General features: G+C 39.5%; 1 protein-coding gene across 4 annotated transcripts in view; it reads left to right on the top strand.

Moving 5' to 3' along the window:
* The window catches only part of C1QTNF1 (C1q and TNF related 1), a 35,997-nt gene extending 13,877 nt beyond the window's left edge, over window positions 1–22,120 (top strand). For 2 of the 4 annotated variants that reach the window (XM_044671973.1, XM_044671974.1), the window contains exons 2-5: window positions 6,408–6,464; window positions 16,405–16,597; window positions 20,390–20,529; window positions 21,417–22,120. In XM_044671973.1, the coding sequence (XP_044527908.1) occupies window positions 6,434–6,464; window positions 16,405–16,597; window positions 20,390–20,529; window positions 21,417–21,967 (915 nt within the window). In that variant the 5' untranslated portion in view covers window positions 6,408–6,433 and the 3' untranslated portion in view covers window positions 21,968–22,120. Of the gene's footprint in view, window positions 1–6,407; window positions 6,465–13,211; window positions 13,302–16,404; window positions 16,598–20,389; window positions 20,530–21,416 lie in introns of all 4 variants that reach the window. The other 2 variants (XM_044671972.1, XM_044671975.1) reach the window with 2 other exon arrangements.
* Window positions 22,121–25,596: the final 3,476 nt, after the last annotated feature.

Here is a 25,596-nt window from a genome sequence, read left to right as displayed (position 1 = left end):
AGTAGGGGTTGGGGAGGGGGGATGGGCTGAGGAGAGGGTGTGTCAGGAGCGCTTTCATAGGAGGAATCCTCGAAGGCGGAACTATTGAGGAATAATTCTCTCTTTTGTTGGAACTTTTTTATAAACTGTTTCCTCCTTCTTAAATGCTTAGCATGGTTTTTTATATAAGCTAGCAGTTGCTCTAGGCCTTCCTCCATATTCTCCATTCTCTTCTCCATCTTACTAAATCTCTCTGATTTAGTGTCATCCAGCTTCTCTGTTATATTTCCTATTTCCTTCTCTATCTTACTAAATCTCTCTGAGTTAGTGTCATCCAGCTTCTCTGACAGTTTCTTTTGAGAGAAGTAAAGATAAACTATTCCGCCTACTATGAGTATTATCACACTTACTATCACACCTACATACAGTGCATCAAACAATCCTGTAAGTGTATTTTCTGTTGTTCCTGTTCCAAAACAAATCAACGTAACAGTCCATGCTATGGACTGGAACCAGAGTCTTATAGTTTGCATTCTAGTATATATTTCCGCAGTAATGCTTCGAAACCCCCACATTCTTACTCACAGTAGATATCACTAGTGGGCAAGGCCTTCCTCTTACTAAGGGTTGGGCTATAGAACTAGTTGTATTGTTTTGGGTTAAGACTTCCTTTTGTTCCTGCCTGGCTGAGGACAAAAGCTATAGCCTGAGGCTGAGTACTAGAGATAAAGCTCTTTGAGGGTAGCCAGGGCTTTTTTGCCTGAGGCAAAAGTTGGGAGTGTCTTTCAAAAGCTAATTTTGGTTCTGGGAGGCTCTATTCAGATTGTAAAGGTCTGAAAAATTTCTTTTCTTTAAAGTTATGTGCCTTCTACTGTGGGGGGAAAAAGAAAAATGGCTTTTTAAATTCTAGCTGGCCCCACCAGGCTTTTGCTTTTTCTAAAGATTTTTAAAACTAAAAGTACGGTTTGAAATAGAACAGAGTTTAAGCCTATTTGTAGCCTAAAAAAAAATTTACCCTCCCTAATTCTACTAAATAAGTCTAGTGCCTCCTGCTTCTATTTGGCTGCTTTTAAATCTTATTCAGGTGTGCTTCTGGCCTGGCTAGGAGAACTGAGCAGTCCTTCCCAGGTGTGGCCAAGGCCTCCTACTAGGCTTAGTTCTTCCCTTAAGACAAAAAGGCAACCTAGCTAAATTTTCAGGGTCCCCAGGTTTTTTGATCTCACCAATCTAGCAGCTTTATATCGACCGAAGCTCCACGGCGTGCCGTGAGAAGGCTGACTTAAGGATAGGTATAAAGAAGAATTCAAGAAAATTCAGAAAGATTGAGGGAATTCGAGAGACCGAGTGGTCAGCCAATAATGTAAGAATTAAAATTTAGTTATTATATTTATATATTAAAATTATGTGGCCGCCAGGAATCAACAATTCAGGTTGATTCCGTAATTAAATCAGACCCAAGTCAGCATCGGGTTGAGGAGTTTATTTACAATCAGGAAGGTGAGTAGTGATAAAGAGAAGAGGGAGGTTAGAAGTCTAAATAAATGAAGCTGTAAGCCGCAAGGCCCAACAGCCGGATAGGCAGAGTTTAGAATTGGCCAACTAGGCCAAGGAAGCCAGCCTAACTTACCCACGTGACAATACAGAGTGTAATCTGTCTGTGGTCTCAGGAGATGCTTCTTCTTCCAGTTCCAGACGCCAACTCCCTACAGGAAGTTCACTAACTTACTTAAAGAGAATGTGTCTTTCATCACTTCCTGTGGTCCACCTCTAATTCAAATGGACAAATGGCAGTTTCTACATTGATTTGGACTGCCCAAAGGGCAGTCCCTTATTCTTGATTTGTTACTTATTGTCACGTGTGGGTAACTCGTCTCCCCTCCCCACTAAGGGAGGTGGGAGTGACATCATTAGCACGCCTGTGTTGGGTAGATTTTTGACTATTAATGGGATAGAGCTAATTTCTATTTACACAGCCCTTACCATTCTTCTGCCTTGGAACCAATACTTAGTATTGATTCCAAGATGGAAGGTAAGGGTTGGGGACCCCCCCCCAAAAAACCCATAACAACAATGTTTAAAAAGCATGTCACTATATCAAATACCTATAATTTCCAAACTTCCTAAAACAAAAAGCTTTCAAAATATAGAGAACTATTAGGAGAGACAAAAATCATGTGGGAATTGGGATGAGATGTATATCATTCCTGTTGTCCTTTATGTTTTTGGAGTCTGGAGTTTGGAGGATGCTTTCATTTTGTAGCTGAGGAAAATAAGAGAATTAAAATGACCTTGCCATGATCATATACAGTTAAGGCGGAGCTTTTTAAAAAAAGTAATTTATTATTAGCATTTAAAGGCTATCATTACAATAATCTTTCAACCCCAGTAGGACTTTTTTTTTCCTTTTAACCACAACTCTTGAAAATAAATGAGGAGACAGATAGGTAGCTCAGTGGATTGAAAGCCAGGCTCAGAGACAGGAGGTCCTGGATTCAAATTTGGCCCCAGACAATTGCTAGCTGTGTGACTCTGGGCAAGTCACTTAGTGCCTATTGCCTAACACTTACCAAAATTCTGCCTTAGAACCAATATACGGTATTGATTTTAAGAGAGAAGGTAAGGATTTTAGAATATAAACAAATAAATGAGATATAAAAACAAACCTGACTGACATTTATTCAATGCATTTGTATTATATTATAAAAGTATCCATTTTCTATAAGATTTCAATGATCCAAATTCTCAAACTGAATTTTGTACCCAGCTTTTCCTGAATCCAAGTCTAATCCTAATACTGTACTGTGTCTTTCCTATGAAAAAGTTTAAAGTGAATTCTGACAAAAAAATATACACTTGAACTATGCAAAAATATGGGTATCCCAGGTATGCTTGGGGTGATATTAGGTAAATTGCTAGATCTTCATTCTGGTGTTATTCACTTAGGATATGATCTCTGCAAGACTGAGAACTATGTCTCTTTTAATAATAATAATAAAAACAATAATATCAACTTTGGAGGCAGCTAGGTAGCACAATGGATAGAATGCCAGCACTGGAGTTAGTTAGGTTCAAATCTGGCCTCAGATACTTCCTAACTCTGTGACCTGGGGCAAGTCACTTAATCCTGATTGCTTAGCCCCTGCCACTCTTCTGTCTTAGAATTGATATTAAGTCAGAAGGTAAGGGTTTTTGAAAAAAATAATACCAACTTTTAATAATAATAATATTACAAAGCACTTATTACACACCAATCCTATGACGCAGAAAGCCCAGATTTTATTAAATCTTATAGATGAGGAAACTGACATTCTGGGCCAGGGCTGGTCCAGTTGTTCAGGTGAGGGATTGGAAGGAAATGGAATATTTATTGGTCATCTGACACCAAAAAGAAGTTTACTTAAGAACAGTGTGCAGGGGACACTCAGCAAGCATACAGCACTGGTTCAGTAGATATTGTATCTCTTGTATCTCTAGAGATGCGTCTTGTCAGAGGGTATTTGGGGTCAGAAAGGTGTGTCAGCTTACGTGGCAGTAGGGTACCGACTCCTTGAAGGCTGTTTTTTTTTTAAGTGCTAGGCAATTCCAAAGTCATGTCATTGGCTCTAGCCTTAGTTCTCTGGACCAGTCATGGCTCAGGGGTGAAAACTAGACCTGCCTAAACAACAAGGTTATAATATTGCTTTCATATTGACTTGACCAAGCTCACATTGCTGATAAGTGCCAGAGGGGTGAGACATCGAAACAATCAGTATTTAATAAAAGTAGCCATAGCCATCTGGGGACTTACTGTACTCTCTAAAGTGAACTGGCCCTATAAAATCTGTGGAATTTATCTTCTGGCACCTTCCTGCTTCTCTTTTTGGCCTTTTACCTTTCTGTCATCTTTTTCACCATACTACATGTCTACTATTTGCAAGATATTAGAGACTGGAGATATAAAGGAAAAAAAAGAAAAACAGTCTTTGCCTTCAGTTAGCTTCTATTTTTGTAGGGCTTTCTCTTGGCAGCATATCATGTTCTCCTTTAAAATATGTATTTTTAATTTTTAATCAAGTCCTTCAATGCATTTCTTAAAGACATGACCTTAAGGCCCTTTGCCATCCTGGTTGCTTATCTCTGGGTGCTCTCCAGCAACCTCAGTAGCTCTCATTGCTTATCCCAGATACTTAATCTGGGGACCTGGCCTGGTTTGTATACTCTTCCTCCAACTAGGGAGGAGGGAGATTGATCCTAGAACCCACAGAGACTTTGGGGGTGTTATATAAGAAAATATAAGAGGTGTCGTTTGAGTTCCAGGATGATTTGTATTTATGTTCATTCCTGTATCATCTTCAGATAAAAATTTGCCCTGAGAACAAACTGATGCACAATGCCAACTCCCAAGCTCATTACATGGATCTATACTCTGCTTATTGCTTGTGCAGAAAGAAGAAGAGCAAAGGATTGTTATGACCCAGGGGTTGAAGTGTTCTATTTTTTCCACAGGGTCTGCATGGAAAAAGGAGAGAAAAGTCTACTTAAGAACAAAGGGATATTATGGTCCCAAATTGAATAAGTCAGATAGAATGAAAATAAGAGAAAGGAAGGAAGGAAGGAAGGAAGGAAGGAAGGAAATAAGCATTTAGAAACACTTATTGTGTGCTAAGCATTGTGCTAAATTTATAATTTTTCATTATAAATATTATCTCATCTGATCTTTACAACCCTGAAAAGTAGGTGCTATATTATCCTTATTTTACAGATGAGAAACTGAGGCAAGAAGAGACTAAGCAAATTGCCTAGTGTCACACAACTAGTAAGTGTCTGAGGCCACATTTAAACTATGTTTATGAGGCCCAGCACTCTATCCCCTGAGCCACCTAATTTGTCATACTTCCTATATCTTTAATGAGACAAAATTAGACCTATTGCCACATCCTCAAGAGCCAAGAATTTGGAGATGTTAGGGTACAACCTGGTAGCTCTTAATTGGATCTTTCTTATTGATTATTGTTACATTGACAAGTGATATTTGATGCTTACTAGATCCAGGGCTTTTAGTAGGACATGCTTAGAAGATAAGAAGCAAGTCCTATCAACTGTTTTTGTTATGTGGCTGGGGTACATAATCGATTTATATATTATATACAGTTAGAAATAAAATAAAATTCTGTTTTCTGCATAGCTTCACTTGGTGGTGGTTGGAAGTTGTGGGGGTTGGAGGATAGGGAGGATCCAAGTCTTAGAAGAGCTGGTCAAAACTATTTGTTCCTGGTATCAATCAATCAATAAGTAATCCTAGTAGAGTTCTGGAGACATAAAGTTATATAAATAACCAAGTCCTTTACTACCCTTTGGTTTGGGACCAAAAGGTCTCAAAGTATTACCAGCTACTGACAGGGGCATAGAGATGGCAGAAATATACCTTGTCTCCAACAGTTTCATCAGAAATTTTCTCTTCCTTATCCCATATCCAACACATGGATTTCTCTGGTAGAAAGTACAGCAGCTGCTTGAGAGCGTAAAGCTCAAAGGTAATGTGAGGACATCTTTTTTACCAGAGAAAATTGGTGTTTCTACTGGGATGGAATAATAGGGTAGGAAGCCAAACTGGTCTGCAGAGCTGACAGAGTTCATTCTAACAAGTGAGATCAGTGTTGGTCCTTAGAATCTCATGCTGTCCATATTCTCCTCAGTGCTTTGAGAGAATAGACTCACCGTCTACTGTGGAGGCTTCTGATTCCAACAGGATGAAATTTCAGTAGGAGAAAGTGGTGACTTTATAACATAGGGAGGATTTTTTCTTAGACCCTTTTTGGGGCCACATCGAGTATTTACAAGACCATTTTTCCTTCCTCTTTCATATTTGCTTATAGACCAGACTAGACGGAAGGAAACCATTGGTTGACAAGCTAGCAATCAGCTCAAGAGTATCCTCTCCCTCCCCAGAGTCTTATAATGAATAGTTCTAAAAAGAAACTCCTGTCCCACATCCTCATCTCAACTAATCATTCCTTTTGTACAGATAGAGAATTTTTTTGAAACTGAAAGAGAGGAAGATTCAGAGAGGGATACTGATTTCAAAACCTCAAAGTCTCTTTGGCCAGAATTTCTCAATTTTCTTGCTGAGACAAGGCAATTATTTGTATATATAGTACACACACTCACATGCACATGTATGTTGTATATATACATGCATGTATATATGTATGTATGTATATAAAGCCACCAGGTGGTACTGGTGAGCAAGGAAGAATGAGCTGTCAGTCATCTCCTGAGCTAAAGGATCTCTCTGGTTACACTCAGGCAAATCACTCCCTACTCCTTTCCTGTATGTAGAGCTTTTCTCCTGCTTATTTCCCCCTCTGAGGGCTAACTTTCTTCTCCTGAGTATTTTATGGAATCTTGTCTTATTTTTAAAACTCTGTGTGCCAAATATCTGTTGCCAGAAGGAAAAAAAAAGAAAAGAGGGAAAATGCCTGTATTTTGCTCACTCACAGTTTGGGGTAAGTACCAGCATACATTTTTATGCCAGCAGACTTCGAGTTTAGAATTCTTTGCCAGGCTTGGAACAGTCCAATTCTAGGTCCCCATCAGGAATATGCAGAAATCAACATTTACTGTTCAGTTTTTAGTGTGAGCATTTATACTTCAGAAATCAGCAAATGCTACCAATGAAATCTTCAGTTATTGTTTGGTTGATTGTCTAGACTTAGGAAATTGATGGAACAAGAGGTAAATAATTCAGATTAAACTTAAAAATGTGTCCTATGTACATTCTGCCAAAGAGCTGGTTGCTAAACACCATTGGTTTACCCTAATGGCTTACCCACTGGTTTACCCTAATGCTTTATCCTAATGGTTCATTCCCAATGTCATAGTCATCCACATGTTTGGATCAAATATTTCAGTCATTTAAAAAGAGGGAATACCATCTCTTATCTTCTCTTTTGTAATCAGTAAATAAAACATACTGCGCTTAGCATTTCTGCTGTTCAACAGGGTTTTATGGTTAGTAAATAAATTCCAAACTAGAAATAACAAGTAAGAAACAAACAAGAATGCCCACTTGGACCGGAAAAAAAGGACAAGCACTTTGACTAGAAAGGTCAGTGATTAGAAAGGGAGTCCTGTAGCAATAAATCTGTGATAATGAGAAAATCTATTTATTGGCAAGGCTAGTGGTTACCAATAATAGGGGTCTATGGGCCCTCAGTAACCAAAAACCTCTGACACAGAATAGTTTTTTTATACAGTTTAGTGGTTATTTAAGGTTCAGAAATGCCCCCACTTCCCCACCGTCAATATTGTGATTTGGTTCTTCATTATGCTATCTGACTACCTGACCATGAGACTTCACCCATCATGGTGACCAGAAAACCCAAATTAGGTCAACATCCTCTTAGAAAAACCAGCCCCACAGTTGTAACCCATCAGCAAGCTCTCCTCACTCTAAAGCTGTAAGTCTCTGAGGTTGCTCCTCTTACAGGAGCCTAGTCATAGCACGAGATCAGATTGCTTTTCAACAGGTAATCATGAAACTACTCCAGATTGTAACTTGAATGTATCTCTCCCATTGTGGCAGCTTCCTTTTTCATTTTACTAATCTTCATTCCTTCAATTTGCTCTGGCTTCCATTTTCATTTATCCACAAGTACCTTCCTAAGGTCAGAGTCAGTGGTTCTGTGGGCTAAATGCAAGGTTAAATCCAAAGTCCTTTAGAGTTTAGGAAACTTTAATGACTAAAAACCAAAAAAACCTCCACCTCCCCAAACCTCTCCATCCCTGCCTGCCTAGTCCAATGGCCAAACCCTTTAGAACAATGCAAAAGTTGGGTTATGTGCAGCAGCAGAATTATATATTAAATGGGCAGTCATCACCCATCAACTGGAAGCTGTTCTCCCTTTCTTCACCTCCTTCAGTTTGATGAACAATTAGTGTGATTAATGAACTCTCTAGGGGAGAAGGAAAGAACTACTGAAAAGATTACCTCTCCCCCTTATGTTAGAGAATTCCAATATCCTTGTGTCTTTAACCATCGGGGGCATGGTTATATATTCCTTTTTCTTGCCCTCAAATCTGAATTCAAGAGGCCTCTTGAAGCGGCAGAAAAACTAAGCTTTCTAGTATGGGAATATTTATTAATGTTCAAGGCAGATGGAAAGACTTGGGGGTTGAGTCCTGCTGAATTACCTAGAGCTACCTTAGTGCAAAATCTACTGGATGGATATATATCAAGGAGACCTCGATAGCAAGAAGAGTCTGACTCACAGATAGGCATATTGTACATATGCCAATCCTATTATTTCTTTAGTACTATCAGCTAAATATTGAATGGGCAGGAGGAAAACAACATGCTATTGAAGGAAGAAAACTGCTAGTGACCATGTAAAGCAGTTCCTTTCTAGAGAAGGACCATGTTCTTGGATAATGATATAATGTTTCTTTTTCCTACTCATACATCCAAAGGAATGTTGTTACTTTGGAAAGATGGGCATGACCCTAAAGAATTGGCAAGACTCCCAACCCAGGGGAATTTTCCTTATTAACAAATCTTAAGAATCTATGGAACAGGGGTAGCTGGGTAGCTCAGTGGAGTGAGAGTCGGGCCTAGAGATGGGAGGTCCTAGGTTCAAATCTGGCCTCAGACACTTCCCAGCTGTGTGACCCTGGGCAAGTTACTTGACTTTCATTGCCTACCCTTATCATCCTTCTGCTTTGGAGCCAACCAACAAGACTGAATTAGTTTTTAGAAAATATCTTTACTGAGTAAAGGGGGAAAATTTATGGTTGGACTGAATATTCAAAGCGGTGGTCACCAGGAAATGAATATATATCAATTCCAAATGATTTTTTAGCAATTTATTTGTAAAATATAAGGAGGGAATGAAAGTAGAGAAATGAGAAGAGGGCAGAGTAAGAGATCTAGCTTAATGAGCTAGATTATGTGTTCAAGCCCTGGCTTTATTCCATCCAGCAGGGCTCCAGAGGTTCCAGCCAGAGCCTAAAGGTCAATTAACAAGGGTTTTAGCCATGAGGCCTCCTCTCAATCAGGGGGCCCCTCCAGAGCTAAGGAAGGGAGTCAGCCTTTTTTCACTCACCCATGAGTAATTCTAAGGAGAAAAATAAAGCAGTCCAAGGTCCTCAGCCAGAGCTCCTCCAGGTCCAGTTCAAGGCCGAAGAGACTGAGCCCAGAAGTTCTTGCAATTTCTTTTAAGACCATTTCTTTTTCAAGTTTTCAAAATTTCAAAGCAATTTCAAGTCCATTTCTTTTGTCACTTCCTGTTCCTTCCTCCCATTTTACGTGTACCAACCACAACAAAGACTTTGCTTAGGACTGCCCAAGGGGCAGTCAGTCGATTCTGATTTGTCACCCACTCTTGCACATGTGGGTCACAGACCTCTCCCACTTGAGAATTAAGTGGGATGTTTACACTTTTGGTGATTTAATCTAAAAATAGGCAGGGTAGTATTAATCCCATCTTCACAACTGAGAAGTTAGAACAAGAACAGGTGGTACAAAATATTTCTCTATAACTTTGGGATTCACTTTGCCATAAATGTGCATAAAGTATATAAGGAGAATTAGCTCCATCTTAAAGTATAATGAAAGCAAGGTATCCATATGGAGAACATATGTGATGAAGGGGTACCTCCTAACTCCTGGCCCTGGAAATCCTTTTCTCCCCTTGTTGAGTCCTCATGAAGTTTCTCTTACGTGTAACTCTCTTAGGTTACCATGGTCAGTGACTTTCCAGGAGCCATAGCTGGAACTTCTCTCTACAATAAGACGACATACTCGCTGAAGCTGCTGTTGTAAGCACTTTCACCAGTGTCATTCATTAGTGGGCAATCTACTGCCACCATTCAACACTGACTGCCAGGGGGATCCCTGGATTTCCCAAACACACAAGGCCTCTTAGACACTTCTATTTCATAATGCTTTTTCAGCTAAGATCAGGAACAAGTCAAAAGAGACAAAATCAAGGTGGCTATGAGCTCACCTCTGCCATGGTCAAGTGGGAGATAATCTTTCTCCATCCCAACTCAGGGGCAATTCAGAATAGTCCCACTCCATCAAAAGAAAGTTCTTTCAAGTCACAGTTGGTTACTGCATTGATCAGAATCCTAATGTCTTTCAGTGTAGCAGTATGGTAAAGTATAGTACAAAACTGACTCTTAGGAATCTGGTTCATCCACTTATATGAATGGAGGCAAGTCACTTCATCAGTCAATCAATAAACATTTATTAAGTGCCTATTATGTGCTAACTGCTGGGGATACAATAAGAGGCAAAAGGTAGTTTCTCTCCTCAAGGAGTTTACAATCTAATGGAGGAGACAATATGCAAACAAATACATAACAAGCTATAAATAGGAAATAATTAAGAGGGAAGGCATGAGAAATGTTAAGATTAAGATTCTCTGGAGACTGTATCTTTATTTACAATTATTTATTAAATAAAAAGCAGGCCAGAGAAAGAAAAGGCCTTCAGCCACGTGTAGCCAGTGTAGCCTCCTAGGTCTAGTCCAAAAAGTGCACCTACTTGCCCTAGATTCCCAAGAAAACGGCTCCAGCTTCCTGCTGGTGCTCAAATTTATCCTCTTCTTGATGGCTCTTTCCAAAGCCCCTCAGATTGTAGGACTCTGACCTTACTCTGGCCAAGAGGCTGGTTTTCTATATGCCAGAGGTCAGGAGACCTTTAGAAAGGCAGCAAGAGTACAGCATGCCTACTTTTCTCTACCCCACAATCTGAAGAGTCTTGTTTACAGATAAGTAAAAGGCTTTATTTATCTGCATTCTTATTCAAGAAGAGGGTGATGGAAGAAGCAAACTGTAGCTCCAATTTTAAGATTAACCTCTTCTTTTTAAAATCCAAAGATTGTCTTGGGGTGCCAAAGAAGGGGGTATAGGCTAGTGTTAAACTTACACAGAATTAAGAAGGTTTGGGGAAGGCTTCTTATAGAAGGTGGGATTTTAACTGGAACTTAAAGGAAGCCAGAGATGTTCATAGTTCCAGTGAAAAGTGAGAGTGCCCAGTAATGGGGAACAGCTAGAAAGAATGCCCAGATCCTAAAGATGGAAGTGTCTTATTTGTGGAACAGCCAGGAGGCCACCAATTCTAAGGTTATGTGTTGAGTAAGTTACAAAAAGACTAGCAACGTTAGAAGGAGCTAGGTTATGAAGGACTTTGAATGCCAAACAGAACACTTTGTATTTGTTCCTGGAGGCAACTGGAAGCCACTGGAGTTTACTGAGTTGAGGGGGTGGGATGAGGTTGACATGATCAGACCTGGGTGTGGGCAAAATCATTTTAAGTGGCTAAATGGGAGGGTGGATTGGAGTGGGTTAAAGAGTGTCCAAGTTGGAATTTGAAGTTTATCATTCTTTCTACTTCTGTGATATGTAAATGATAAATGCATAAGAAAAATACTGCATTATAGCCACTAAGTTCTTGTTTCTTGTCTGAGGGACATGGTTGCATTTGTAAAACAAAAACAATGGACTCATCCTGAGGTTCATGAAGGATCAATCCTTTCCCAGCTGAAGGTGCCAATTTTGCCCATCTCTCTAGGTAGTGTTTGTTCAGGTATCCTCAAGGTGATGATCTTCCAGAATCTTATCTTACCTTAAACATACAATGAAAATAATTTCCAATAACCACAATTAAAAAAACACACCTCAGAACTAATGTCAGAGTCATTGGAAAAGGTATTTGTCATCCCACAGTGAAAATTCTGGAGGGCACAACTCACTTGGATAAACTGCTAAAAGCAATCTCAATGTTATATAGTGACATTAATAAAAGGATTTAAAAAAAAAACCAAATATAAGACCTTTACAATTTTTGCCTCTTCATTTCCTTTTTTAAAAACACTTTCTATTTTAGTAACAACTCTAAGACAGAGGAGAAAGAACTAAGCAAACAGTTAAGTGACTTGCCCAGGGTCACACAGTTCTGAAGTGTCTGAGGCCAGATTTGAACCCAGGTCCTCTTAACTCTATCCACTGTGCTACCGAGCAGCCCGTCTTCATTTCCTTCTGATAAAGCTTAATTTTTCCTAATAGTTTTGGACTAAGAGCCAAGAGAACTATGGTCCATTACTGAAAGAGCAATAGTTTTGATATGATTTCCTTATGTAACAGTAATGGTTATAAGTGTAATCTTAGGCTGACTCAAAATCCTGACCCGATCCAACTGGATTGAATTTGTTTTTTCCCCATTTTTAGTTAGTTCTCTGTCACTTTTTTGATGGTTTTGGTTCCATATGCATTGCTTTTATTTATTGTGTTTTTAATTCTGTAGTCTTTAAGAACGGATATTACTCAAAGGAACTGTACAAAAAGTTGTGCTTTTAAAGAGCACATTTCAATGACTGTTAGAGGTATTGCAAAGATTATTGGTGTTTCAAGGATCAATCAAGCCCACAATGCAATAAAATCAGCTATATAAAAGTGCAAATAGGGCAGTTGATAACCAAAAAAAAAAAATGCCCCAAACTAGCTATTGTTAGGTAAAATAGCCTAATTAATCAGCAGGAAAGAAGGAAAACCCTTCTGAGGGACCTAAAACCTTGAAGGGTTGTTATTAATTCCTCCCTGTAGAGTGAGGCATAGATTTCTAGAAATAGTGTGAATGCCAAACAAACAAACAAACAAACAAACAAGCAAGCAACTTCTAACTGTTGCTATGAAGAAAAAATTGCTTGTAATAGGCAAGATAATACAAAAAATTGAGTAATTTATATACTGAGAGAATTCACTTTTTCACTGAAAATTATCAAAGTCACCCAGATGACACTATAAAGTTTGAGTGTCTTCACTAGACATCCACTCAAAAAATTAAGAGTGATTTTTTTATTTCCAGGGGACCTTTAAGTCTTGACCTTATTGAGATAAATATATTAATGAGTGAGTGAGTGAGTGAGTGTGTGTGTGTGTGTGTGTGTACACGCACTTTCATTTGAATGAAGCCTCTGATGGCAGCAGTAGGATCTATATATAAGTGGGTTGTTCAGGGAAGACTAGCACCTCTGGTGTGAGGGCTTGCTGACCGTTTCCAGGGCTGCTCATCTACCTTTGTTGTTCATCTGTCATCCAGTAACCAAATTTGCATTAGCCACACCTCAGCTGACAGGCTAAAACCAAGTTGAAGGTAGCCAGCAGGCTTTAGGAGTTAGGGGGATGTCTTACAACAAGTTTGTGAAGATATCCCTGGTAGAATGGACTGATGAGAACAATTCATTCAACAGCAGGAAGGTGACTGAAGCAAACACTGGAATGCTGAGAGCTTGGGCAGACAATGAAGACTTGCCATTGGACTTTCATGACTGGAAAAGAGAGTAAGCATAATGACTTTGTGTAATTCTGCCTCACTTAAATCATCAGTCCTTTTTGAAAATGAAAGATCAATAACAACCTTGCCTCTGAATTGTTCAAGGTGGTCCTCTAGACAAGCATAAAAAAGCACCCTGTGGCTGTTTTGTACCAGGAACCTCAGAGGTTAAGTTCTTTGAGAATTGTTTCAAGGAAAGTTTCAGTACCTTTTGAGCAAAAAACAAGCTAAACTTGCATGTGGGTAAGGGGTTAGGATATAACTCACCACAAAACCTCTGGCCTATAATTAAAGTAAGACTTGAGAAAATAAAATATAAATCAAAGGTATGCTTAATATCCAGTGGAGCAGGGGGCCGCTCGGTGACTCAATGGTTTAAGAGCCAGCCCTAGAAATGGGAAGTTCTGGGTTCAAATCTGGCCTCAGACAATTCTTAGCTTTGTGACCCTAGGTAAGTCACCCCAATGCCTAGCCCTTGTTGCTCTTCTGCCTATTGTTGTTGATCTTCTGCCCATATATTGGAACCAATATACAGTAAGGGCTTTTAAAAAAAATGTCCAATGGAATGTATGGTTTGTGATAAAGAATATATCATAATCTTGTTAACTTGGCTCCAGATTGATTAGAACAAGTGATTATAGCAAAAGCAAGATATACTGCATATTAAAAGTTTTTTAAAGATAAAAAAATTTCTAAGCTTAATTGTATAAGTAAGCAAATTTAATTATTTTACTTTGTCTCAGATAACCTGCACTACACAGCAACTGGCTTTGTGACCTTCAGCAAATCACTTACTTTCTAGACCTCAGTTTTATATCTCTAAAACAAAGATATTAGCTACTATTGTTCCTTTCAACTCTAGGAGTCTAAGAATCTTTAAGTAAATCCAGGTCTGAGACATTGAATTTCATCAGAGATAACAGGTCATTTTGACCCCTATGAGGTTATCAATCACAAGGGTTAGTGCTATAAAGCAACAGAGCTAGGCTTAGCTTCATACTATAGAATCCTATATAACTTGACATTTTTCAAGAGAGCCTTGAGGTGCCTAGGTTTTGAATAGGCAAAAAATATGTATGAAATTTTGCTTATTTTAAATTCAAGAATTGGCCTGCCATGGATAATTCATCAAGCACTCTATAGCTTCTTCTTTCAATAATGAACATTTCAAGACTTTGTCAAGGATTTTAAGGTCTAAAGCTTTTAAAGAAAGCAGCTACGAGAAGAGAAATGAAGGTTGGATTAGAGTAGTATCATTTGAAGGGGGCAGGAATACTCTTTCTAAATTAGATGTTTCAGAAGGCATATTAGATAATTCCCTAGAGGACTATTGTAGTTAAGGTACCTACTTTCCTAACCACCTAATTTACTAGAGAGGGACAATGGGAGAAAATAATCCAGTATCACATCGAGTGCAATCAAAGGATGATTTAGCCACTTGGGTGACTCCAAATTCACTTGCAATTTTTCTTCCACTTAGAAAAGTGGATCCAGTAATAACAGTTCATGTACATATAGTCCTGAATAATACACATAGCACTTTCTTTGTGTTACCCATGGCCCAGGGACAACCCTCCTTTCCATAAAGACAAATCTAGATTTCAATTCTAGGGGAGAAGGTTTTTCTCACATGAGTTACACTCACCTAGAGTTCCACAGAAAATCTTTTAAATAAAATTTAGGTATGGCTCATGTCTACAGACTTCATTAAATTAAAGAAATTAATTTAGTGCCTTCTAGATACTCAATATATAAAGTAGATATTGGGTAGAGGATAGCATAAGTACCCATTAACAAATATTTAAGACATAAAAGAAGAGCCCATCACCCATTTTATATTCCCCTAGGAATTATAGACAACCTTGTAGAAATGCTTAAAAGATCTTTTGCATTCACTTAAGATGAGTCTGAGTAACTCATGTGACATGGTTTCAATGTTCTTAGTCTTTTTGCTACGGAATTCTTTTGGTAGCTACTATTTTCTCCTTTGAGGAAATCATTTTTTTGCTGGACAACCAGGTCCCAACCTTTTTAGATTCACAAGGTTATTGACAAAGGTGGAAATCTCAGGATTGCTCTTCAGTAACCTTGGCTCAGGGAAAGACATACAGAAAGGAAGAGGGAGCTAGAAACTTCAGGTCTGGTTTTAGACAAGCCCCTACTCTTGCTGCCATATGTGTATAGTCATCATTGCATGTGATGATAAGGAAAGGGAAATCCTACCTCTCCCTGATGGAATCCAAGGGATAGCCAAAAAGAGCAGGAGGCCAGGCTTTGGCTTTTTTAAAAATTGCTCTTAGGGCAGTAAGATAGCACAGTGAATAAAGAGTCAAGCCTGGAGTTGCATGGACCTGGGTTCCTAACTGTGTGATCCTGGGCAAGTCACTTAACCCCTGTTGTCTGACCCTTCCCACTCTTCTGCATTAGAATTGATACTAAGATCCAAGAGTTTTTTTTAAAAATTGCCCTTTTATAGAGTACTGTAAGGGCAACTCTTCTGGCTCAATTGTCAGTTTTCTTCACCATCGCACCCAATTACAGGAACACACAAAGCTGTTCGTTACCTGTGCCCTTCAACAGTGAGTCAGAGCACATTTCTGTCTGGATCTATGCATGCTCAGCTCCATCTGAGCAGATTAGAGGTTCCCCTAGTATTCCTTGTTATAGTCACAACAGCCCTGTGAATTAGTAGTGCAAGAACTGAACATAAATGAAGATGAAGAAACTGTGGAGCTCTAGCTTCTGCTCTATTTCCTCATTCTGTTATATCTGGCTTCCTCTAAATAACTGGGTATCTAATACTTTGGATAATAATGGTTAATGGAGTTCTAATGTGAATTTCCATTTGTTTCATTCTCATTCTCCAAGGTTTTGGAGGGGCTTCTGTTCTTGTGCTGGGCAGAGGACTGTAACTCTAAGCAATTAGCTAGTCAGGTCCCATTTCTTCAGCCTCAAACAGATGAGCTCAGGTCCCAGGTTGTGGTTTCCATCATTATAGTTCTTATGGTCAAAATGAGCCCATATGGGATGGCCACCTCAGTTATTGTTTCTTCTGCTATGATTCTGACTCTCTAACCAGGATGCTCCTTGTGTGTTTCTTTCTGTCCTAGAACAAGGAAAAATGATTGGCTCCTACAAATTCAAGTTCATTTTTGGATCTTGCCTGCTGCTGACTCTCACCTCATGTGACACAGCATTGGGCAGGGCATCACAGAAGCAGCCATCCCAGCAGGAACAGGAGATGACTCAGGAAAAGGTTAAGTTGGAGGATCTACCATCACCATTGCCGGATCCCACTGAAAAGTGAGACATTTGGGGCATTGGTATTAGGATGGGAATTAGGATCAGATGAACTCTTTTTCCTGGTGGTATGGTATAATGAAAAGAGTTCTATATTTAGAGTCAGTGGACCCGAGTTTAAATTCTGATTCTTCTACTACCTTATAACCTTGGGAGTTGTTTATTCTCTAGGAATTTAACTTTCTTCCTCTATAAAATAAGAGGATCTGGACTGAAGTGATCTATGCAAGCCCTTATAACTCTGAATTCTATGATTTTATGAATACGAACCCTCACCCATGAGATTGATAATAAAGTCTCCCAGCTTCACAAGTTTGTTGCTTAACTTCTAGGTCTAAAGCCCTTGGCTAACGAAGACAGAATTCCTGGATTCTAAGCCTAGGTTTTCTGCTGCATTGCAATCTTCAAAACATTCTGGGTAGTGACTCAAAGTGTCCTTATCTTGAAAGTGAATAATCTTTTAGTCTTTTATGACATATATTCTTAGAGTTGCCTGGGATACCAGGAGGCTAAGTGACTTGTATAGATTTTCTATGTCAGATTTGGACATTACAAATACTCTGTCCTCTATACCAGGCTACTTGTGGAAGTTGAGTTATCTATATAAGTACCTATCTTTCTCTACTATTTAGATTGTAAGCATTATTGACAGCATGGTCTGTTTTCTATTTATCTTTATATTCTCAGAGCAAATAAAAAATTTAAATTCTCAAATTAACCCTTACCATCTTTGGTCATGCCTTGATTGCTTCTTCTGACCCCTGAAGAAACTATTATAGCTCCATAAAGGAACCAAAGTTGCCAGTCTGGGAATAAGAAAATGTAACAAGGTGGTGGTATAGTAGAAACAAACATTGATTATGGAGTCAGTTGATCTGCATTTCAGGCCTGATCCACTACTGATTTGTATGACTTTGAATAAATCACATAACTGCTCAGTGACTCAGTTTCTACATCTTCAAAAAGAGAGGGTTAAGTGATCTTTAAGGCCCCTTTTAGTCCTGAATCCTATGATTCTAGAGGAGAAGGATCCAGAACATATGTTGGGATCACACATTTAGGACAAGAAGTTTTGGTCCAACCCCTTTATTTTACAGATGAGGAAATTAGGGTTCAAAAAGCAACTTGTCTAACATCATCTAGGTCCTCTGACTCCAAAGTTAGTATTTTTTTTTTCCACTGGACCACATTGTCTCCTCTCGTTCTCTTGCAATTTCTATTTTCCTCTAAAGCAGTGAAACTATAGAACACTGTTCATGGAAAAAAGCTTGGAATCTTTCTCCACTTGCCCTGGGTGTGTAGACTCCAACCTATCTGCGATGTTGTGATAATATTTATAAGGTACTTTGAGTTCCTTGTAAGACTAAAAAAAAAAACCCTATGTTGAAATTCTCACCTCATTTCTTTTACCTCTCAAGTGATAAACGAGTTGAGCTCACTTTTTCCTTAGCTCTGTTTTAAGGACAAAGGAAAAAGGACCTGCACTTGGCTGAGAGGGAAGCAGCAGAGGAAAGCCATACAGGCAACCTCTGGACTTGATTATCTGTTTGAAAAAGAAAAAAAAAATCTAGAATTGAGAGTCAGGTCAGGCCTAGATACAATGAATCTGATGAAAAAAGAAACAAACAAATAAGAAATTATGGGCATGTCATTTCACTTTCTGGGCATCATATAACTCTTGTCTAAAACTTTGAGTCTAATGAGGACACTGCTATTTCTCAGTCTGTATAGGACCAGCTGGGATCCAGTGTACCTAGTCAAAAATTTCCTTGGCCCAAGATGACTCTTTGCAATTAAGCAGGATACCACCAGGTGGCAGCACGAAGCTGTTGCCTTATATGTGATCCTAATGATTTTCTGGCCTGTCCAATTTCAAGATATAAACATTGCAATAGAGCAAAAGAGGTAAGAATTGGGAGGTGTCTTGTCTTTAATTAAAAAAAAAAATCTTGTGGGATCAAGGAGAAACTAAGCCAAGAAAGGATTTTTCTATTTGATTATTGTTTTTTCCATATAAAGAAACCATATGCAATGTGTTTGTTCTAGAACACTTAAATTTATTGTGCTAGTTAAAAAGAGGCAGTGTGTTATAATGCATAAACTCAAAATCAGGAAAACCAGGATTGTAGATCCAGCCTCTGAAGGTGATCAGCTGGGTGACCATAGCTGCTTCCTCTCTGAGCCTTTTGTAACTCTAGTTAAGATATGGATGGGATGGAATCTGTGCTGGTGTTTAGACAAGATCACACACAGGTCCTTAATTTTTAAAAGGGTTATTATTATACTGTGGGTAGCATGATGTTAGTGGGAAGAACACCAGGTTTTGAGTCAAAAGCCCTGGTTTCAATATCCAGACTACTACCTGCCACCTATATGTGTGTATGACCTTAAATCAGTTGCCTTACCTTTCTGAGACTCAGTTTCTTCATCTGTAAATTGAGGTTATACTAGATCTAAGACTCTTTTCTAGTCTTGGGGCAGTGTGGAGATCTCTTTATCATCTCTGATAATCTGATGACAGTTTAGTTGATGAGGAAATAAGGACAGGACAAGGGAAATGTCTTTTACTTCATGCTTCCAGCTCTGGCTCCAGGAGCATAGAGTTTATTATATATATTTCAAGACTCATTTCACACAAAAGAACCCCTGCAAAACTTGCAGATGCGCAGAAGTTACAAATTATGTCACATCAAAACACAAAATATTGGCTTCAGAATAGACCAAGGCCAAGGCTGAATTTTGACTAGGTTCTTATCAGAAAGCCAAGTTGGGGAGTATCTTGGCCTTAGCTATAACAGGCAGCAGCATTCCTTGCTGTGTTAACAGTGTTAACCCTTTAAATTCAGGTTTGATGGGAATTTAAAGCTTTTCAATAAGGCCATAATACTTTCCAAGAAGAAATCACAAGGATCACAAAAGGGGTCAAAAGAGGAGTCTCAGATTTTTATCTATTCTCTTATTGGCTTCCCACAGGGCAGTTAAATAGCACAGTGGATAGAGGGTTAGGCCTGGAGACAAGAGGTCCTAAATTCAAATCTGGTCACAGAAAATACATTGTATTGATTCTAAGACAGAAAGTAGGGATTCAAAACAAAACAAAACACTACTCTTTCTAGTCCCAAATGGATTCATTTTCATCTTGGTTGTTGTATGACCTAGCAGAGTACCTGACCTATACTAGATAAGTGATAGATTGATGATACCGGGCCTCTTTAAATATTGATCCATCTATAGGTATAAATAGCATCCAAACCACCTTGCATCTCTCACTGATTATTTTCTAATGAACAAATATCAGAACACTACTTTGCAAGGTAATATGTAGATGCTTAATGAACATTTGTTGGATTGAATTGAATGTCTTGGGTTAACAAAGGATAAAGGAGCCCCCTTCTGGGGTGTGAAGGGTGGAACAGAGTAGTATGCATAGAATTTAAATTTATACTCATCCTTCTTTGGGAAAAGACTAGGTACTGCTACATCATGGGAGCCAAGGGGATGAGCCACTGCTGGGATCATATACCCAAAGTTCACAGAATCATAGCTTTAGAACTAGAAGGGATCTTAGTCCCTACTCTCCCTTTTTTTCATAGCAGAGGAAACTGAAGTCCAGAGAGATTAAGTGATTTGTCCAAGATTATACGTTAACAAAACTGGGATTTCATCACAGGTACTCTAACTTGAAATCCAGTCTACATTCTACATGCCAATGGAAGTTATTTAGTGGAACAACTGAAAGGTGTTTTCCTTAGTTAGGATGTCTCATTTTCTTTTCTGTAATCCTTTTTCATTCAGGGTTGAAGATGACCATGAAAAGAGCAACCCCAGTCTGGAAGAACAGTCTTCTGCCTCTAAATGTTTCCGGTGTTGTGATTCTGGCTACCCCATGTACCAGCCAATGCCAATGCCTCAGATAAATATCACTATCTTAAAAGGTCAGGGAGATGGTCTTGAATGCTTCAAAAATGAGTATAGGAGATCATTGCCCATAGCTGAGAAATAATACTTTAATGAGAAGGGAGATAAATGCTTCTGGGACAGGTTGGGCTACAAAGCAGTAAGGTGACTCTGTGCCTAGAGGGGAGAGAAGAAATACCCTCTCCCTTTACCCTGAGATTCTAGGCAAGGTTGTGATTAACTCTCCAGGATTTGAGATAGGAGATGAATCCCCAGGATAATATAAGAGCAGAACAATAATGTATAGAGACAATTTGAGTCTCTTCTCCCTACACTTGCATTCTTGACTGCAAGTTTCTCTGTTCTTTGTTTTGAGGTTTGGTGCTCCCCAGCCTGTTTTCTGAAATGCCACCTGAACGCCACAATACCGCGCACATCAGATAACCTTGCACAACACTGCAAAATCTAACTGGGAACACATGTGACCTGGATTTTGTGGTGAGGAGGCTGGATCCTGGAGCTCCGACATCTGCAGTTAATTCGCTCAAAGTGAGCCATGGGCTTGGTCACTGAAACTGCTGCTTTTGGACAAACCCATATGTTCCCTTTTTCCTTGCCAGGGCTTTCAAGAAAAAAAAAATTGTTGGTTTTGGATCAAAATAGAAAAGTTCCTTGGGGTTGATGTTGTTTGGATGGATTGTTTGGGAATCAAATCATCCCTGTGCCCAGGATGTTAAAAATAATATTGGGATAGCTGAAGTAGAAGTTAGGCTTTTCAGGATTGGCCCATGAATGAAGAATTAGTCTGGGAATCCTTGACCAGGTGCTGAGAGTATAAGGGAAGAGAGAGTAAAGCCTAATTCCTGGGGTGAAAACAAATGGGTGGACCACTTTAATACCACATGTTTTTTATATCCCTTTTTAGGTGAAAAGGGTGACAGAGGAGAGAGAGGTCTCCAAGGAAAATTTGGCAAAACAGGTTCAATAGGTGCCAGAGGTCATGTTGGACCAAAGGGACAAAAGGGCACAATGGGGGCTCCTGGAGATCGATGTAAGAACCACTATGCTGCCTTCTCAGTGGGGCGGAAGAAGCCCTTGCACAGCAATGATTACTACCAGACACTGATTTTTGACATGGAATTTGTCAACCTCTACAGTCACTTCAACATGTTCACAGGTAAATTCTACTGCTACGTGCCTGGCATCTACTTCTTTAGCCTCAATGTGCACACTTGGAACCAGAAGGAAACTTATCTCCATATCATGAAGAATGATGCTGAAGTGGTGATACTATATGCCCAGGTGAGCGACCGAAGCATCATGCAGAGCCAGAGCCTGATGCTGGAGCTTCAGGAACAGGATGAGGTGTGGGTACGGCTCTTCAAGGGGGAGCGAGAGAATGCCATCTTCAGTGATGAGTTTGACACCTACATCACCTTTAGTGGGTATCTGGTTAAACATAATGCTGAGCCATAAGCCAGCTCATCAACCTATTTCCTGACCCCAGAGGCTAACTACAGTCTTTTAATCTTTTCATGGCCAGCTTCTTCTCTCTTTGATATCCAAGCACCAGGATGAAACCCTCCTGAAATGCCACTCTCCTAGTTTACTGCTTCCACTCCATCTGCATTCCACAGGATTCTTATTAAATGAAAAATACTGTCCATTCTTAAATTTTGCAATGCCCTTTTGTGCAACTGTAGACAACATATGAAATTATCGGGGGGGGGGGGAACATGTGAGAATGAAGGACTGGGCACGTCCTGCCTCCAGGAGAATATTAATCCTTTGATAACCTAGTAATATAGCTGGATTTCCCAGAAAAAATAATTTCCACTCCCATTACTGGAACTAATTAGCAGTCATGCACAGAGTTACTAAACAGAGCAAAGTAAATCATGGAAAATAAGAGGAATCTTTTTGTCTACCTACTGAGTGAAGTTTTCCCTCTGAGAAAATTGGTTTTACTATATAGTTCCAGAGAAATTCTTTACAGCTCCCAAGACTGGTGGTGGACCACAGGAAAGCTGGACAAAGAGTTTTTAAATCAGTTATATGAATACATCAATTCCCACTCCCTCCCTTGTCAAGTCCTCCTAATGAATCAATTGGATTGACTGTTGTTATAAAGGTAAAAAGGCCATGTCCAGAGAGCACTCAGTAACCCTGTCTGCTGTGAGGTATTTAAATATGGGAGAGTCCTTCAGATGCTGCCTGCTCACCTGGGGCAATTGGTTTCCAAATGATGGCAGCTATCCCTTCACCTAAGCCCTCCACAGCATAGTTTGTTATTAAAAGATCCAAGCAGAGTTTGACTTTGCTCTTCTTTACATTTACAGTTCCTTCCAACCTGAAGTCTGATTTCTGTTACTGTTTATATTAGGATCAGATGAGTTTAGGAACTGATGTAAGTAGCTTTAAAAAAAGGAATAGCCCAGGTCATTTTAGCTGTCTTCCTGTTTGTTTAGTCCTTTTCAGAGATAAGCCCACAGGTTCTATTGTTTCCTGTTGGACTCCTCCCCTTTTTATGCTATAAGTTGTGGCTGTTTATGGCAATGACCCAGCACAAGACAGCCCCTCTATATCAACTATGTCTTAGGAACCTATAAACTAATTTGATTGAGCTATCAAGCAGGAACTAAGAACTTCCACCCTTACTCATAAAATTGTTCCCTAGGATCCTCTTGCAACCTTATCATTGCTGTGGATACAAGACAAACATGAGTGCAGGAAATATTGTGCCTATTTATGCTTTCCTCCCTGGTGCTCTGAAATGGGTGGAAAAGGGAAGTGGGATTTCTGTGTTCAGTGATTTAACATCACATGAGGCCAAAAGTAATGTGGGTAAATACCAGGGCTAGGTATATTGGAGAAGAGGGGAGGTCTCTTTGGCCATTAAATCATCAGAGTTTTCCTTTCATACCAATTTCAATCCCATTATCAGTGGCAAGTGGACCTTTGTAAGGTACCAGGAAGAGGACTGGGCTGAAGATTAAAGTTATTGTGGCTTTATTCTGACTAAAAGATACCGCCCATGTTGAATTTTCATTGAATGGTAAATCTTTGTTGTTAGCTTATACACTTCACTTATCTTCCAGAGCCCCTAGGTCAATCCTTAGCTAATACTCTGGAGAATGAACATTCCTTCTTCTCACCCTAAATTTTTGACCTTACACTTAGCTATATTTTGACCTCTGTGCTCTCCTGGTGTCAGTACTGGGTCCTGGAGGTCAGGGTCATTAGGCTTTCTTATCTCTTTTGAAAAGCATACTTTTAAATTTTTTCTCAAAATAGCTTGAGAGCAGAGAAATCCATACATGGTTTCTTGGTGATCCCTAAAAACTATTTTAAAAATATAATTTAGTATTGGGAAGGTTTTTTTTTCTTCTGAGCATATAGAACTTCTAAACTGAATTATTTGTGTTTTCAGTCCTGGCTTTCTTGCCTTCCAACCTTTTGGATGGAGAGAGAATGGCAGTGACTTAGACTTCTCTTCATCCCTATAGGATCAGTTCTAAGATCAGGCCATAAGATCAGTTTCATGAACTTCTGGACAGCTGACTGACCTGATAAATTCAGAGAAGGCCATGATGGGGGTGCATATAATGTGACCCTACTGGTCCATTATGTAGTTTCCCTGGTCTCTCATCTTTGGAAAGAGTATCTACCATTAAAAGAGGACCAGACTTTCATCTCGAACAACCTGGAAGGAGATATTCTGGGCACAGTGTGTCCCTAGACTGTACCCTGCTTTGTTGGATTAATGAGGGTGGCTTCTTGCCATTGAAAGTCACTAGATTGCCAAATCTGAGTGGTGCAGCTGCTCTTTGTATTTTCCTTCTCCCTGCCCTTTGCCAACGAGGATAAGTATCCAGCTATCCTTTATCCCTGTTGCCAACAGTTTGTGAAGAAGCTGCCTCACTCCCTCTGGTGCCAGCAGGTTGGCCAACAGCTGTTTTTTTTTTTTAACTCTGCCTATTGCCAGTGGGCGAGTAGGCTGCTATTACATACACACATACACCCCTGAAGCTGTGGCATGAGCAGGCAGCTGTGATCCTGCTCTCCAGTGCTGGTGGACACCTGTTCTTTTCCTCCTCTGGTTAAAAGCCACTGGATCTAGGAGCATGCCATTTGTTTACACTTAGCTGGAATCAGGTCATGGGGAAACCTGCCACTTCTTTTTTTCCAAAGAAGTGAGTCAGGCTTTATCTATGTGCCTGCCTTCCACCCTCTTTCTAGGGATGGAGACAGACTCAAGAAGAAAATGCTAAACCCTAGATTGACCTTTGACTAACATGTGGAATAGGCCAAGAATCCTTGCACCTCCTTTTAGTGTCTCCCTCCTATTTTATGCCTTGCTCCCCTACCTCTGTACCCCAAATGCTCCCTGGCTACCCATGGATCCTACTATGGTGCTCTGAACTCAGGATTTACCTTTTGCCTTTCTCTCCCCCTCCTAAATAAACTTTTCTGGGACACATCCCATTCCCATACACTCTCACTTAGTTGTCCCTAGAGAGGATCTTATTGATTCATTGAATGTTTGCTGAACTGAACCAAAAACCATTCATTAAGCAACATTCTTCCTTCTCCCTACTAAGTTCTTTGAAGGCAAGGACTATGTCTTTTTATGCTTGTGTCCTCAGCACCTAGCATAGTACCATACATGTACTAACTGCTTAATAGATGTTTTTTTAGAAAATGAGAACAAATATTTGAGTGCCTCCTACATTGTAGGCACAGCAAAGAATATGAAGATGAATAAAGTATTTCTTCTACTCAGGGTTAATAGCTGATAATAGCTCTACATGTCAGTCCTCCCTCTGATGAACTCTGGTTATTTGTGACAGTGACAGATCATATAATATGGTTCTTCTACACCATGCCTCCCACATGTCTCGGTAGCCTGGCAGAGTGAAAAATAATGTATGGGTCAGTATATTTTAACAAAGGACTCTTGGAAGATTCTAATTCCTTCCACACAGAACTATAAATTTAGGGCTAAAAACTTGAGGTTCAATTCCCCTACCTTGATTTTACTGATTATCCAAGGGCACTTGTAGTGAGAGGGCAGAGGCAGAACTTGAATTCAGATTCCCTAACTA

Source organism: Gracilinanus agilis, chromosome 4 (genome assembly GCF_016433145.1).
Source record: "Gracilinanus agilis isolate LMUSP501 chromosome 4, AgileGrace, whole genome shotgun sequence".
In the NCBI taxonomy this organism is placed as follows: Eukaryota; Metazoa; Chordata; class Mammalia; order Didelphimorphia; family Didelphidae; genus Gracilinanus; species Gracilinanus agilis.
This window is presented reverse-complemented; position numbering and strand designations above follow the sequence as displayed.